This window comes from Melospiza georgiana, chromosome 7 (genome assembly GCF_028018845.1).
Source record: "Melospiza georgiana isolate bMelGeo1 chromosome 7, bMelGeo1.pri, whole genome shotgun sequence".
In the NCBI taxonomy this organism is placed as follows: Eukaryota; Metazoa; Chordata; class Aves; order Passeriformes; family Passerellidae; genus Melospiza; species Melospiza georgiana.
Window position 1 is genome coordinate 10087572 of NC_080436.1, and position 15932 is coordinate 10103503.

The window sequence follows — 15932 nt, forward strand, 5'->3', positions numbered from 1 at the left end:
TTGCTAACATATATTCACTCCTCTTTCCCTTTCTGTCTCTGCCACGTGCAGAATCCATCATGTCCAGGAATCATTCTTCCTTCTCTACATGCATTTTGTTCAGCCATCACTTTTCCAGGCAAGATCACCCCCTCAGTCTCAAGTCATGAGAGATGTTGTGTGAAGGACATCAAATCAATAGCAGAGCCTTCTGCTCTGTTCTTCCAAAGCCTTGGTCTCCTGGAGAAATGTAATCATAGAGAGTATTGGCAGCAGATGTGTGTGGTGTTTTGATTTACACTGTTGTTTTCAAGGTGGCATGTCATATTTCAGTCAGTAGCAAATATCTAATGAGGCTTCACTGTGGGTGGAGGCGCACAGTTTCTTTGCAGGAGTACCTTGAGCACACTGACTGCACTAAAGATGTTTGGAAGGTTTAATAGAACCAAAAACTCCAGAGTTACTCTGTTTTAGTTGTCTGTATCTTGGCAAATTTAAATCCCTTTCAAAATGGTTAGGACTTAAAAATTGTACATGGCTCTGTGTGTCATGGTACACAGAAAGCTGTACTTTGGGAGAAAAGGGAGGGTTTTTTTCCTAGAGGTATTTTAGCATATATATGTACTTGATGTGACTTCACTGTAGTTCAATGTCAAAATTTGGCAACAGAAAATCAATTAGTGATCACACAGATGGGTTTCAGGCAGGATTATCATACATTTTGTAACAGCACAGTAGAAGACAAGTGTGATTGTACAGAAAACAAAAGCGTTTCAGTGTACAGATAAAGAAATAAGGTCCTTTTGCAGTATTATGCTTTGTATATGAAAACATATGTTTGGTTTTCATTAAAGCCTTACTTGGTAAAAATGTGACTTGTAGTAGAAACTACTTGAATATTTTTCTTGTTTTACATAAGCTGGAGCCCAGTTCCTGTAAATGTGTTACTATACCGAGCAGTTCTGAGAGGAAAATCAGTTCTTTTAATTTATCTTACATCTTGTGTGAATGTTTAAGTGACAGAATCCAAATTATTGGCTCGTGTTTTTTCATGGGAAGAATCTTCCATCTGTATTTTGTGTGCATTTTTTTGTTATTTTCTAAAGAGAGTTATTACCAAAGTGGTAATTTCCCTGTAGAAAAAGGTACTTGAACTTCTAATTTACAGATTTGTATAGGATTTTTTTAAAGTCAGTTTTAATAATGCTAATATTAGTATAGAATGTAATTCTTATTTTCTTGAATAGAAATAGCTGTGTGAAGGTTTTTTTATTTATCAACTACTGAAACAATTGCCTTTCCAAAATGCTGTTCAAAAATAATTGGCAAATAAGATTACTCAAGTTGATTAGGCCTTTAAATGCATAACTTACTGCTCACAAATTGCAATTTTTTTCAGTTTCTAGGCAGTACAGAAGTGGAGCAGCCCAAAGGCACAGAAGTTGTAAGAGATGCTGTTAGAAAATTAAAGGTAAGAATTTTTAATGAGACATAAATGGAATGTATTCTTACCCTCTTTTCTAAGACACTTTGTTGGTTTTCTAGGTGAATTCACTGGCTCTAGAAGTATTGCTTTTACTAATCTCTTTAGTGTGTAGGTTTTTCCTTATTATGTCTGTATGGTCGGGTGTTCGGCTGTCTACAGTCATAATTGTCCTACAGATTTTACGATCATTCAGAAATATTTATAAAGTTTATGTATTTCAATGGCTAATGCTTCTTCCTCAGGCTTATTAAGGGCTCCATTAATACAAACTGAAGTAGCAAGAATTTGTTTTAGCTGCCATCCCAAGCTATGGCTGAGGAAATCAGGCTTTTGCAATTTCCTCCTGGCTACGTGTGCTTGGCCACCCAGGGACTTGGTGGACAACTAAAAATATCCGAGTGCAGGGACTTGCTGAGGGTTTTTTGTTTTCAGTGAACATGGCTTTGCCTTGGCTGCTCAGAGCTCTTCTGACACTGAGCTGGGAAGGGAGTGCTGATTGTTCCAGTCCACTCCACTGCCTTGTTCCTGTGGAATTGCTTCATGCTTAGCTGCTCTGAGCTATTGGCCCTTCAGTTTATTTAGATGTAAAAAATCTTTCTCCCTGCTATTGCATTTTTCATAACTTTTTGCAGGCTTTTCATTGTTCATTTAAACAGGTTCTTTGGAAATGGGCAGGAAACATGGGGAGTCAATATTGAAAAAATTGATTGTGTTATTACCATACTAAAGAAATGCAGAAAGGAAACAAGAGATTACTCATGTAGCTCAGCTTTTAAGGCTCAGTTTTCCCTTGAGAAAGCCATCTTTACCAGATGGATTAGTAATCTTATTAAGGTATTGAAACACGTTCTTTGCTGTTCTTGTCCCTCTACCAAAATAGTACAGCTGCCTTTAAAGATTCATTTAGCTGATTCTTGGAGTGTTTTATGCCAAAAAGAGTTTTCTGTGCTGCAGATAGAGTCATTATTGCCCAGTGCTTTTCAAGTGTTTTAGGCTAAGTTTAACCCTTTTTTAAGCATTGCAGAATTCTATCAGTGGAAACAAAGTGGGTTTGTGTGCACCTTGTGTAGTTTGTCTTTATAAAACTCCAATACCCCCAGAAAAATCAGTTCTGTGCAGAAATCTGTCACAGTGATATCTTGCTATGGAGCAGCTTTGCTTTTGTTTTAAATGTGTTTTATTGGACTCCTGAATAACCAAATGCTTGAGTGTCTCTGTGTCACTGGTGGAACCCCAGGCTGGCCTGGGCTCTCAGTGATCTCTGGAGGCTTTGGGTGGGTTGCATGCTATGATTTCACACATGGAGATTGTTTCCTCTGATAGACAGTCCAAAAAGGATTTCAAATAACTGCTCTCAGACATGTGGGCAAAGGCAGAAAAGTGGTGTGTGCAATTATGGTGTCACTGGAGTGTATAGATACTTACTCTAATTTTCTACACACATTCCCTAAATAAACCACCTTGGAGATAGAAATCCGAATAGCTGCTAGAATTGCATTATTTTATTCAAGTCTGGAATTTTGTAGCTTAGATATCAAGTATTGCGTGTGATCTTACATAATCACAAGTTTATTAGAGACCTTCCAAAGTAAATAAGCATGACTTTAGGAAGGACTTGCAACAGAATTTTCAGAGCAATGAAAATGCCTTTTTGTTTGAAACAATCCCCAATTAATTGAATACTCATTTGAAGACTGACTTTGATTGTGCATCTGTAGTTTTTGAAGACAAGCCTGGAGGTAGTGGATTTTCTTATTAAGCATCTATCTGTAGTTTGTTTTTATAAAATGCTAATTGGAAATTTTTAAGCAATTTAAACAGCTTGAAAAACTAATATCATATTGAAAGAAATGCTGAAGAAATAGAAGGTAGTTTGGCGGTAGGAGAGTTTTTAGAAGACGTGTAGCTTCTGATGCCGTATTTATATTTTTAAATTATTTGGATTTGCCTTTATTTGCAATAGTATTAATCATAATTTGTTTTTAATGAAAATGAATAGCTGGCAGAAAAACAGCTGACACTTTGTTAATGTTTAGAGCTATTTTTACAAGTGACATGCATCACTCTAATAAGCTTTTGAAGTCACATGCTCCAGTGATATACAGACCGTGAAACCCAGCCACCAGAAAGCATTTTTCTCTAAGCCCTCATGTCACCAAACTGTCAGAGTCAAGATTTGATATACAACTGTGTACTTCTCTAAATCATCTAAACTCAGCACAAAAACTTGGGTTGCCCAGCACAGAAACTGCAGCTCCTGTGCTAAAAACTGGTTTTTCCCAGCAGATGGAGCTGATGTTCTACAGAAAATAAAGTATCTTGGATGAACTTTTTTTTTTGATACTTCATTCTACTTTTATCCTAAATACAACTTTTATGTTTTCTTGACAATTTTTCTGGGACGGTTGCAATTAGAAGATAGTTGTTTCTCAAGCAACTATGTTTAATTTTTCCAGAGGATTCTCCAGTGGCTTTATCTAGGTGGGATTTCCCCTTGTGCTTGGAGCTGTACTGCAGGAGAGAGAAGAAACTTGAACACTAATGTTTTACAATGTGTTTGTTTATTTATTTGTAAGATAAAATATCATAGTTTATTACAAAACATGTTTTCCTTCAAGTTTTCTAGTCAAACTGAAACAAAAGCTTAAGCACATGGCACCCAAACATGCCTTAAGCACATGGCTGGATCCAAACATGCCTATGGTCCTCAAATGTCTACGTGTTGTCAAATCACACTTTATTAATTGAAATTATTACTTTCCTTGATTAATGAAGTTTGTAACTTCTCAGTCAGACTGTAAGAATGAATTTGAGCCTTCTTACAAAGTGTAAGAAGAGTTGCCAGAGGTGGAAACAGGTAGGAAGAGCAGCAGGACAGATGGAAGGGGCAGCATAACCAGAGCAGTGGTAAGAAAGCTGCATGGAGGGGTGTTAAGGAGAAACCAGAATAAACACCTGAGCTTTGGGCTGTTTCTTCTACAGTCTTCCAAGGGATATTTTGTGAGGGCCGAATTTAAGGCTGTTTGCTTCCCCAGCTTTCAATTCATTATCCTTTTTTTTCTTCCACTTTTATTCTGTAAGTGGAGATGACCAGACAACATGCAAATAGAATGAATCACTTTGAAACCACTTGAAATATTTTTCATCATGTCCTTGACCTCTAAGGATACACAGAGTGAAGAGTGCTGGTTCACACACTTCCACACGTGCAGAGATGCTGTCCTGCTGCTGCCCTTCAAGGACCATCTGTGGATATTGTTCTGAGCTCCCTCCCATGTTAAAGCTCATTTTAATTTGTTGTTGAAACGACAGAGGAGGAGGGTGGAGTACAGAGAGTCTTTTAATATTGGGATAAAGAGATTTGCAGCCAAGCCTTCCAGCCATGACTGCTCCCTTTGAACTACTGCAGAAAGCACAGTTTGTGGTTCAGGACCAGTCAAGGACATCCTGAAGACCAAAGCAAGTCAGATGAGAATAAGAATAAGAGAATACCTGCTTACCCTGCTTCTCAGAAAAACTAAAATTAAACCCTGCCCCCACCACATAAGAAAAAATCAACCAAAACTAAAAAAACCAAAGACCCACCACAAAAAAAAACTGCAACAAGCCCCCAAAACTCCATGCCACCAGACAAAATGACCAAAATATCTCAAAACAGCAACAAAGCAGCCCACCTCCAAATAAAACAAAACACAGAAATTCTGTCAGGAAGTGAGAGATGGAAAAAAGACTGCACTGTGTTGTGTCCTACACTGTGGATAATGATATAGTCTTCCTCTCAGTCCATTGTGTGTCTGGAAAATAAAATACAACCTATTCCATAGACATACACTTCTGGATGGCTTTTTCCCTGCAAAGATGATTATTGAGAGATTGAATTTTGCATGTCAGTGGCCTTTTCACCCTTTTCCTCCTCTTGACAGCTATTTTACAGAGGCTATAATTTCACTATGCCCACATCAAATGCCCATGAGAGTTTGGACCATTACATGACCAATCAGATGACATGAAGGCACTGGAAAAAAAAATGGGGCCTGTTGGGTTTTTTTCAGACATGTTTCCTTACAATGAATGTTGTAATGAAAAAAAAGGATGCAAAGCATTTTCTCAAAGACAGGTTACAAAGTTATCCCACCTTATCCAATGACCCTGCCCTAAGCCAGGGCTCTTTTTAGGTGTGAAGTGCAATGTCTGATTTGTCACTGGTCACCCGCATTAAACGAAGGAGTTGAACATCTCTTCGCTGGGATGAATATTAGTACCTAAATCACAGGAACATCTCCCTTTTGATGTCTCAACTATTTTTAATTTTATCTTGAATTGTGCAGGAGGTGTAAATGTTAAAGAGACGCACATAGTTTTGATTGCATGGCTTAAATCAATTTATAGATCTGTAGAGGTAATTAGTCTTAACAATTAATTCTTTAACTCCGATTCCTGGCTGTCTTGAAACATGATTTTCTTTTTCCTCGTGGCATTTTTGTTGGTTGTGGTTTGATAAGACTTGATACCTAGACACATCAAATTTAATTTCAATAACACACTTAGAGTATGCGTTTTCCCATGCTGCTGTGATAAATTACAAAAAATATGGATGTTTTTTCATTTATTTTATTTTTAAAGCTAAGTTAAACTGTAGAAAGTAGGTTTATTTGTATCTGTTCCTTTCCCTAAAAATGCCATGAAAATATCATGTTAATTCTGAAGCAGTTGAACATAAACTAGCCCAGCCCACTGAGCTGGACCAAACCTGGAGTTCATGCCTGAGAGCATTATATGTATAAACTAACAGTTTAAGAATTTGGCCCATCGTGTCTCTTCCTAAGCCATACTGTGATTCATTATAATTTTATATAATTTTCCATTTTTATGCCAGTGGGAGGCTGCAGATTTTTACCCTCTTAGATAATCTTGTTACTGTGTGAGATACAAATATTATTTGGTTTCAAATGTGTGCTGATAGGAAAATATAATGCTTGTACATCTCCCAGGTCCAGAGGTCCCTTGGGGTCCTCCTTAGGTAGAAGGACTGACTAGAAATAAATTAGAGAAAATTCCTGATACCTGACTCAGTGGTGGGATTGGCTGGTCGGACCCTGCACAAGTCTGGGAGGTGGCTGAATGTGGCACTCTGGAGAATGTCAGCTATAAAAGAAATTGCTGATCAGTATCTGTGTGCTGGCTGTTATTGCACAGGACAGTGGGCAGGAAAAATACTAAGAAAGGAACTGCCACAGATTTTCTGAATTAATCCTTGTGTGTTCACTGCACCCAGTAAACCTTTGATTGAAAAGCTCATTTGCCTCAATGTCTGCATGGAGGTGGTTCTTTGGTGCTTGGTTTCTTTCACCATTGGCCTGGTTTTGATTTTGTGGAATGTCTTAAAGTGGATTTTCCAGCCCTCTGCTAACTTTGCTAAATATCCTGTGAATTTTTCTCCCTTGTGTTGACATCCTTCTGCATTTGAAACCCTCAGCAGGTAACATTTGAGTGTTTTCTCACAAGCAGCTGATGCAGTGCAGCCATTCGTGTCATCTTAAGGATGTCTTTGAAACACCTGCCCAGTTTTGGTTTCATGAGAAAGTCCTCACTTAGTGGAAGTCCTATTATGTTATCAAGACTTCATTCTTCATCCTCACAGGGTAGTTTCCCAAGAACCACAGTTTGTTGCCATGTGTGGGGTTTGCAGGGTTACTTGTAAGAAAACAAGGTGTCTGTTGGGATACCAGCCTGTGCTCTTCTGGTTGACGAGGCTTCTCTCTGTTGTTTGCCCCTTCATCAGCCCTTGTGGTCTGCAAGCTTCCTCTGTAGCAATTTTAGATTTCAGATCATTAGTTTGTTTTCTCCCCTTTTTTTCCCCTCTCATTTTCTCTGCTTGCAGATTTTATCAGCTTTTTTTTTTTTTTTTTTTCTCCTGGTCATTGTTCAATAATGTCATGCTTAAGAAATAAACCCTGCTGGAATACATTAGAAACATATCTTCCCAATGACAATTTCCTGTTTATAACTACATCTGGAGACTAATGTAACTAACTTAACTCATACTTTCTTTCTGTTGCTTCACTTTCTTAAACATAAGTGGCATAAAAATGCAGATGCTTTGTCTACTTGGACAAGCTTCATTTTTTGAAAAATATTGATCATCACTAATTTAATCTTACTTGACTTATCTAGTTATTGAACTGTATTTCTGCTTTTTGAGAGTGGAGACGTGGTAGGGTCAGTTTGTTCACCCTTTTTTTTGGAATTTGCACAGAACTGCCTTCTGGAACTTCCTCAGTGTTGTAAGTCTTCTTGACTACTTGGAGCAAGCTTTGGCCAGCTGTTCTAAAACTTGTGCAAGCTATTCACATCACTTACTTTAAAACCTTTGTCTTTAAAACTTCTTTTCTTTAAAAACTACAACTTTTTCATGTTGTAGCTGTTGTTTGAGACTCTGACTGCTGTTGGAAAATCAAGCATTCCATCATCATTTTCAATATATACCATGAGTTTAATGCAGTAAAATCAAATAGTGTTTGTGCTTTCTCTTTACTGCTGCACAGAAATTCTCATGCATGGCTTCTTGGCAAAGAGACATTTCCAAAAGGTCAGGATTTCCTGCAGTTCCAGGCTGTTTCAGGATGAGTTGTGCCCCAGAGTTGTCTGTTCCATGGGTGTCTTCCTTGGCACCATCGAGTGCATTGGAATTGAGATGTCCAAACTGTCTGGGTGATCTTTGGATTTTGTAGTCATTCCATTCAACCTGGCAAAGTGCAGAGTACTGAGAAAAGGGATCACACATGTGCTCCAGGTCCCACTCACTGAGGGGACATCAGGAAATTACAACTCAGAGAGGAAAGCTGGTGGGTGCAGCTGAGGTATAAATCCATGGTCTGAAAATTACCTAAAGACACTTTAGGCTTTATATTAATCTTGGAAAAAAAAAAAAATCTATGCTAATAAAGCAGTAGTTGCCCTATCTTTTTCCTCTTTAAGCACAGACTAAAGGCTAAATTTGCAGTATAAAATTTAGGACAGATTTTGTGTGGTTTAATGAGTGATTTTTATTAAATAAAACGTCTTATCTCTGTAGTGAATTTTAATTGTTCTTTAAAGTCAACAAATGCCGTTGGACAAAATGTTGTAAACCAGCAGTTATGGTTTTTAATTTTTTTTCTATAAAATTGATTTTAAAAAATTAAAATATGCATATGGAATGGTATCCTAATAAATACAGGGATTAATGTGTATTAAAAGTGTGTGTAGCAAGACTTGGGCTTGAAGCTACATTCGCAGATGAGAAAAGGATGTGTTGCAAGAGGCATATACATGATGCTAAAGAGGCATCATGAACTAGCACTTATATTCAAGAAGAAAGAACTTATATTCAACTTATATTCATCAAGAGCTAGAAATTATATTTTCTTGACTCTCAACTAATTGTTTTGCACAAGTCCTCCTGTATGAAATATAAAATAATTTATATTTTATAAAATACTTGGCCAGTGACTGTAGCATTTCTAGATGTTAAAATGCAAAATAGGTATTTATATTTAAGAGTTGGTTTTGAGAATGACAGAGAGTAGCTTGGATGGGTGAAAGTTGTTGTTTGGGGTTTTTGAGGCGAGAGGGTGCTGTTTTACCAAGTGTGTGATACTTATCAACCTTTAGGGTGCAATAATCAGTAATGAAGTGTCTGGGTAAGTCCTGTTACTGTGTGAAGTGAATGGGATCAATTATAAATTAATGTTTAGCTGTCAAAAGTTCAATAAGTATGCCTTCATAATGATGAATAAAATAGGGAAGAAGGGGAAAACGGGTTCATTTTGTGCTTTTGGGGTGGTTCTGCAAACCAGTTAATAATTTGTCATGAATGAGGCTGCCTGTTAGCAAAATGAAAAAAGAGATTAACAGTCATGTCGTGTAAAGCACTTGTGTGATGGGAAGGTTTTGCAAGTACTGGATGGAAAAAGATCAAAGCAAAAATCCAAACCCTGAACTATCACTTAAATAAAAAAATAATTGTAATCAGAGATTGTAGGGATTCATGGGAGAGGTGTCAGTTGGCTGCAGCTGAGCACCTCACAAGACAGCACCCTTGGTGGCACCCTGAAATCTTGATGGCACTGAAAGCCATTGTCCAAACTGTCTTCTGACACAGAGCATTTGTACTGGTGGGGATTGCACACCCAGTTTATTCTGGAATGGGAATGTTGAGGGTAATTGTGTTCAAGCATAGAGCTCTGAAGCAGAGACACCACCTTCTGGCCTTTAGTGGATCTCCACCTTATTTATGCATTTGAAAATGCCATTCCAGGCTGTCAAAGACTTGGGAGTGAAAGGGCAACATTTTACTCTGGCAACAGAGAAAAATATGGAGCCATCACATACCCAAATTTAGGGCACTTCTGAACTGTCATGCAGGGACAAATTTGAGATACTGTGCTGATTTTATAGGCAGTGTTCACGAGAGTAAGAGTGAAAGGTAAGGATGGAAAGTGTACTGGATAGGAATTATTACCTAACCCAGTCATATAAAATGCTGCCTAGCCACCATCTAGTGGGCTGCAGGCAGATAAATTCTGAGAATAAAACAGATCAAGTACTTCTTAGGTGTTGGCAGCTGTAGTGCTTTCAAACTGACCCCATTTAAAACAACTGTTGGAATATCTTGTGGGGTACTTCCAGATACTCCTTTATGCACAAGTGTGGGAGTGATGAGTGTTTGAAGTATGCAAAACCTTCATTTAATTGCATAAAAACAGATAAAAGTTTTAGGGAAACATGCTAAGTAACTTTGAAATGCTTCTTCCTGAGTTTTAGGAACGTTCTGTATTGTGCAGTTAGAAACACTGCTCTGTGCTCAGCTGAGACTCTTGGAATAGTTGTTGTTGTTTATGGGAAGCTTATTGAAGAAGGAAGGAAACAACTTCAGGTGGAGGGAGTTGAGAGAAAATGAGAATTAATAAAAACAAACAAACTTCATATTAATGTGATTGCTGTTGTGCTTTTTATGTTGCAGTTTGCAAGACACATCAAGAAATCTGAAGGCCAAAAGACACCCAAAGTTGAGTTACAAATCTCAATCTATGGTGTAAAAATTCTAGATCCAAAAACAAAGGTAGGAAAATTACACGGGGATTTTTTCATGCTAAACTAGTAAATATTTCTTTCACTGATTTTAAGGTTTTCATTGTTTTGTAGTTTTTAAAGTATTATAACAAAAGCCATTTTGTTGATGGAAAAAATCTTTTACAATACCATGTTTTGTTGCAATACCTGGGTGACATCTTCCCAGGAAGGTACATGATAGTCCTGAAAGCACACTGTAGCTGATGTGGCATTCAATTTTTTTTAATCCTTTAACAGCAGAACTTTTAAACTTTGGAGAGGATGAAAACAATGACCTAAATAATTTTTAACTCTGCATATGATAAAAAGCCTTCCATATATATGTTGAATATTGAATTTGGAAGATTCTTTTATTTCTGCTTTTTAATTGTGGAGTAATTGCTGCATTCAGGCAGTGGCAGTGCCTTTTTGCAAATGGTAGCTGTACTTCAAAGTTGGCAGCTCATTTTTGCTTCAGATTCTTCACACAACCAGAACTCAACAGCTCACACACAAGCAGAGTGAATAAGAAATATCCAGCTTTAATTGGAGTTTTTACATCTTCCCTGTGCAGTAGGGCATAAGGAAAACCCCAAATCGTGGCAAAAACTGTTTTAAAATAACAGTTTGAAATGCCAAAAGATCTTAGGCCTCCTGCAGAGATTAGCAGAAATCTGTGGGATATGTTCCTGGGGGAGTAGGAACATTCTGATCTCTTAGCAATGTTGTTATTACAACTCAAGTAGTAATCAACTGTGAGCAGTCTTTTTATCTCCCCCACTTTGTTTCTCGTAGCTCCATGTAAATTTCAATTGAGTTTTCCTTCTTTTTTGCACAGTTTACAAATGCTTTAGGAAATTCAATTTCATGTTATCAGCACTAATTAAAGTCTTTTTTGCAGTGTGTTTTTCAAACAAAGCACTTCAGTTGGAATATTGGGTTTTAGTCAGACAGTGACTATTAATGGCAGTAGGAACAGGAGCACAGCTCATCAGGACCTGATTCTATACTTAGCACTCAGCAAAAAGGATTATAGAAAAGTGATTCTGTCCTTAAATGATATAAAATAATTATATGGATCTGTAAACATCATAGGTGCTGGGGAAAGCACTTCTTGTTATTTCTGTGTGCTAAAGAGCTACAGGACAGGGATTTGGGACATGGCAGAAATTGAATATTCAGAGCAGCTGTAAAGACTGAGAAAATGAACTCACTTGGGGCAAGGGGAAAAGATTGCCCATAGGGTGCATTTTTTGGCTACGTGGGTGTCTGCAAAGAGGGCATGGCCTTGTTTCTGGGCTTACAGCAAGCTGGGAACCCCAGTGCTGCACATTTTTTAATAGACAGTAGTTCACATCTAAAAGACATATTTTCCTTTAAAGCAAATACTGCTTTCCCATGTAATAAGCCAAATAAAATAAAATACCAAGAAGAGACTTGTTGAAGAAAAACAACAAAAAAGATTATTGAGATTATTTATTTCAGTCTTGTCAAGCTCTTGCAACTGAAGAGCAGGGCCATTGCAACTTTTTAAATGGCTGGAAATTGTTTTTTAATGGAAAATCAGATACAGTAGCAAAAATATACAAATAATAATGCTTAAAAGCTGCTTATGTGGCACCTCAAGTAAGCAAGTATTTGTGTGTCAGATTTTTTTCTCTTTACTTGGTTAGCAAAGTCATTTTATTTCTGTTTTCCTTATTTAATGTAGCAAAGTAAAGACTCATTTCATAAATCCATTTTAAAAAATCTTGGGAGATGAGGAAATCTAAAGATCTTGTGCACCTGGAAAAAGAACAGATGGTTTTACATAATCAGGCCCTAAATAAATTGCAGAGGGATGCAAAGCAACAGCAAAATCTATTTTCTAGAACATAAATTACTGTCCAAATAAACACTTCCAGATAAATGCTGTCCAAATAAACTTCCTGTTTACATTCAGTAAAATCAGGAGCAGTTTTTAGATGAGTTTGCTAACTTCTGTTATGCATTAAGTCCATTTTTGGGCACTCTCATGTGCAATAAGAGGCATTCAAAACCATTACTGCAGCTTGCCTGCTCTTATGAGGAAATCCAGATCTTTCCTTTGTGCATCTTTATCCTAAGTGAGTGCTGGGATTTCTTTAAAATTGCCATCCTGTCTGTCTGCAGGAGGTCCAGCACAACTGTCAGCTCCACAGGATATCCTTTTGTGCTGATGACAAAACTGACAAGAGAATATTCACTTTCATCTGCAAAGACTCAGAATCCAATAAGCACCTGTGCTATGTGTTTGACAGTGAGAAGTGTGTAAGTACACGGGGGGCACTGCAGGGCTCGAGGGCACCGAGCTGCTCATGGCTCTGCCTTGGAGAGAGGGGGGAATGGTCAACAGGAGACTGCCTGCCTTTTAGCTGGGACACAGCTTTTCAGGCCACTATGGTGTCTTGCAACTTAGATGCATTAAATTAAGGAAGAGTCCCTTTCTTCAGTGATCTGAGGTGGTTTTCTGGGATAATTTCTCTTACTGCCCAGATCAACATCCTGGGGGAAGCATCTGCAATACTCTCGGAGAACAGGCTCCATCCCACCAGGCTTGAGATGTTTGCACAGCTGTTTGCAAAGATTACTGCAGCTCTGGGGCTGAGATACCCTTGCAGGCTTTTCTGCTGATGTGTCAGTCTCTGGTTTTAGCGTTGAGGTTTTTGTGTTGTTTGATTTTTGGGGTTTTTTATTATTTTGTCACAGCAAGGTTCTCCCTTCTTTATCCACCCCTTTCACTGCCACATCTCTCAAGCTTAACAACACAAAGCACTCCCAGACAAGTCATTGCACCAAGAACTGACATTCTCTGGTGTCTGAGAGTCTATTTACTTTCTCTGCTAAAGTTCTGAGCAAATAGTGTATCCATGTGTTCACCTTTTATTGGTCCTGCTTTGGAATCACTTGCTTCTGAAACCTTGGTGTCCTTCAGCATCTTCCTGTGGACTTATTTTACCCCCATCATTTTTGACAGACATATTCTGCACTGACTGTATGAACACATCATAACAAAGGATATGAATCAGCATAGAACTAGTAAATTATTATACTTTGCACCTACAAATGCAATATCTGTGGATTATTTTTTCGGATATTTGTAGTTGGAAATGATTGGGCAGTTAAATACTTGTCTGCAGTATCCTGAGTGAGCTTTTATAGTATTCACAAAAGTAAGCGTTGAAATCCAGATTTAAAATCAATAGGGGTCAAAATATCCATTGGCATGAAAACATTATTTCATTAAATCTAAAAGACTTAATTTCATGATTGAACAGGCTGTAAATGCTTCAGAAGTCATCAGGAAAAGCCATTGTGCAGTATGATGTCCATTTTTATGGAAATTGAGGACATAATTTATACTGATAAATCTCCTTTCTTATCCAAAGTATTTTTACATTCATTTTACATATTTTTACATTCAAAATGCTTTCATAGCATTTTGCCAAGGTATTTTGCTGAAGGGTGCTTGTGATGCTCCTTTGTAGCGTTGGCTTCATGGTGGATGGGGCAAAGCCTTTGGAGATGATGCATGGTATTAATTATTTTGTGATATTCTGAAATGAAAGGAGCTCCAGCAAATATTCCTAATTTACTAATTTCAGTCTTATGTTTTATGTAAAGGCAGAAGAGATAACTTTAACAATTGGTCAAGCATTTGACTTAGCTTACAGGAAATTTCTGGAATCCGGAGGAAAAGATGTTGAAACAAGGAAACAAATTGCAGGTTTACAGAAAAGAGTAAGTTCTGAACTTTTTTGTTCTCTCTAAGAGATAAAAGTACATGCTGCTGTATTTGTATTAGTTCTTTCTAAGAAATAAAAGTACATGCTGCTGCTTTTTATGGAAGCATAATTTCCAGCATTATTCTCAGATTGTGAAGGTAAAAACAAAGACTGAAAAAAGATCTGTTAAAAAATATTTCATGTTTTGCTGTCCTCCAAGGATGTGAAAAACAAAGTTTGAAATATGGAGGATACTGAAAATGTTTTGTAGTCAGATAAAGAGTTAAAGCTTGATTCTAAATCACCAGATCTCTGATAAAACTTATGTTCAGTGGATGCTGTTGTTGAAATCCATGACTATCCCAATAGCTGTTGAATAACCACTTGCTTTGTAGATTCAAGAATTAGAAACTGAAAATGCAGAACTGAAAAATAAAGTTCAAGATTTGGAAAACCAGTTAAGAATAACACAAGTGCACGCGTCTCCAGTAAGTACCTGACATAACCCTTGTGTCTGGGGTCACTCTGTATTTATAATCACTTGATGATTGTTCTGAGCATCCCTGCTGTTCCCAGAGATTGCCATTGGCATGCAGTGATCAAGTAGCACATCTGCTGAAGGGCAGTGTCACTAGCAGTGACAGAGGGACGAGCCAGCAGAAGTGCAAATTGCAGTCTGTGCAGCTGTGCCTCTTCCATACCTATTTGTTGCTGCCTGAGGACAGTAAATGCTCGCTCCAGTAGAGAGCTGAACGTGCCAGCTGAGGGTGAAAAACTCTGCACTGAAAGGATCTGCTTGGGAGCTCCTCAGACCTTTGTCACAAGCACATGGTCACCTGTGGTGACAGCCTGCCTGCCAAGGAGTCCTTAGGTCTTGGGAGCTAATGCTGGGTGGTCAGGAAAGGGGAGCAAGGGTGGGCTCCTTGCTGGGAATCCCAACTGCTCTGCAGTTGCTGTGGATGATCAGGACAGAAGCTTGTTTAAATGGCTGGCTGGCACTTCCTGACACCCAGGCAGGGCCTCCAACAATGCAGGTTGCCCTGCAGACTGGTCCTCATGACTCCCCTCTTCTCACAAGAGTGCTCCATCTGTACAGCTTTAGACAGCTGTCAAAATAAATCTAATTTCTTGATGTAGGTGTGACAAAATCTTACAGGAGGACCTGCTTTTCAGCTGTGCATTTTGGACTGCCTTGTTCCTGCCTTGAATGTTCACCATTTCCCCTTAAATGGATGTTCAAAGATGTGGGCAGTGTAAAAGCATGTTTGCAGTGGTGCTGACAGTTTCCCAGCAGTGTCTGTACACTCTTTATGTTGATGAGATGCTGGTTCCCATGAGGGACTGACATTTCATTTTACTGAAATCTACTTAGAGGAGAAAGCACCATAAATTATAAATACTGTTTAGCCACCACAGTGAACATTTTAAATTATGAATGTCTTCTCACTTATGAAGCATTCAGTGATAGGTAATCAATTTTAATGCTAAATTTAATATCAAGTTAGTCAATTCTTTCATCTTTTATTTTCCTCAATTGAGATGGCAGGTTTTTTTTATTTATTAATATAATAACTAAATGTATATTTGAATGCAAATAAATAGGCTCTTAAATGCATTTTCTTTCATTTAAG

At 37.9% G+C, this 15932-nt stretch overlaps 1 protein-coding gene across 8 annotated transcripts in view; it reads left to right on the forward strand.

Moving 5' to 3' along the window:
* Positions 1–15932, forward strand: part of GULP1 (GULP PTB domain containing engulfment adaptor 1) — a 143060-nt gene that overhangs the window by 100782 nt on the left and 26346 nt on the right. For all 8 annotated transcript variants that reach the window (XM_058027510.1, XM_058027507.1, XM_058027512.1 and 5 more), the window contains 5 exons: positions 1379–1450; positions 10470–10568; positions 12710–12847; positions 14201–14317; positions 14697–14789. In XM_058027510.1, the coding sequence (XP_057883493.1) occupies positions 1379–1450; positions 10470–10568; positions 12710–12847; positions 14201–14317; positions 14697–14789 (519 nt within the window). The remainder of the gene's footprint in view (positions 1–1378; positions 1451–10469; positions 10569–12709; positions 12848–14200; positions 14318–14696; positions 14790–15932) is intronic.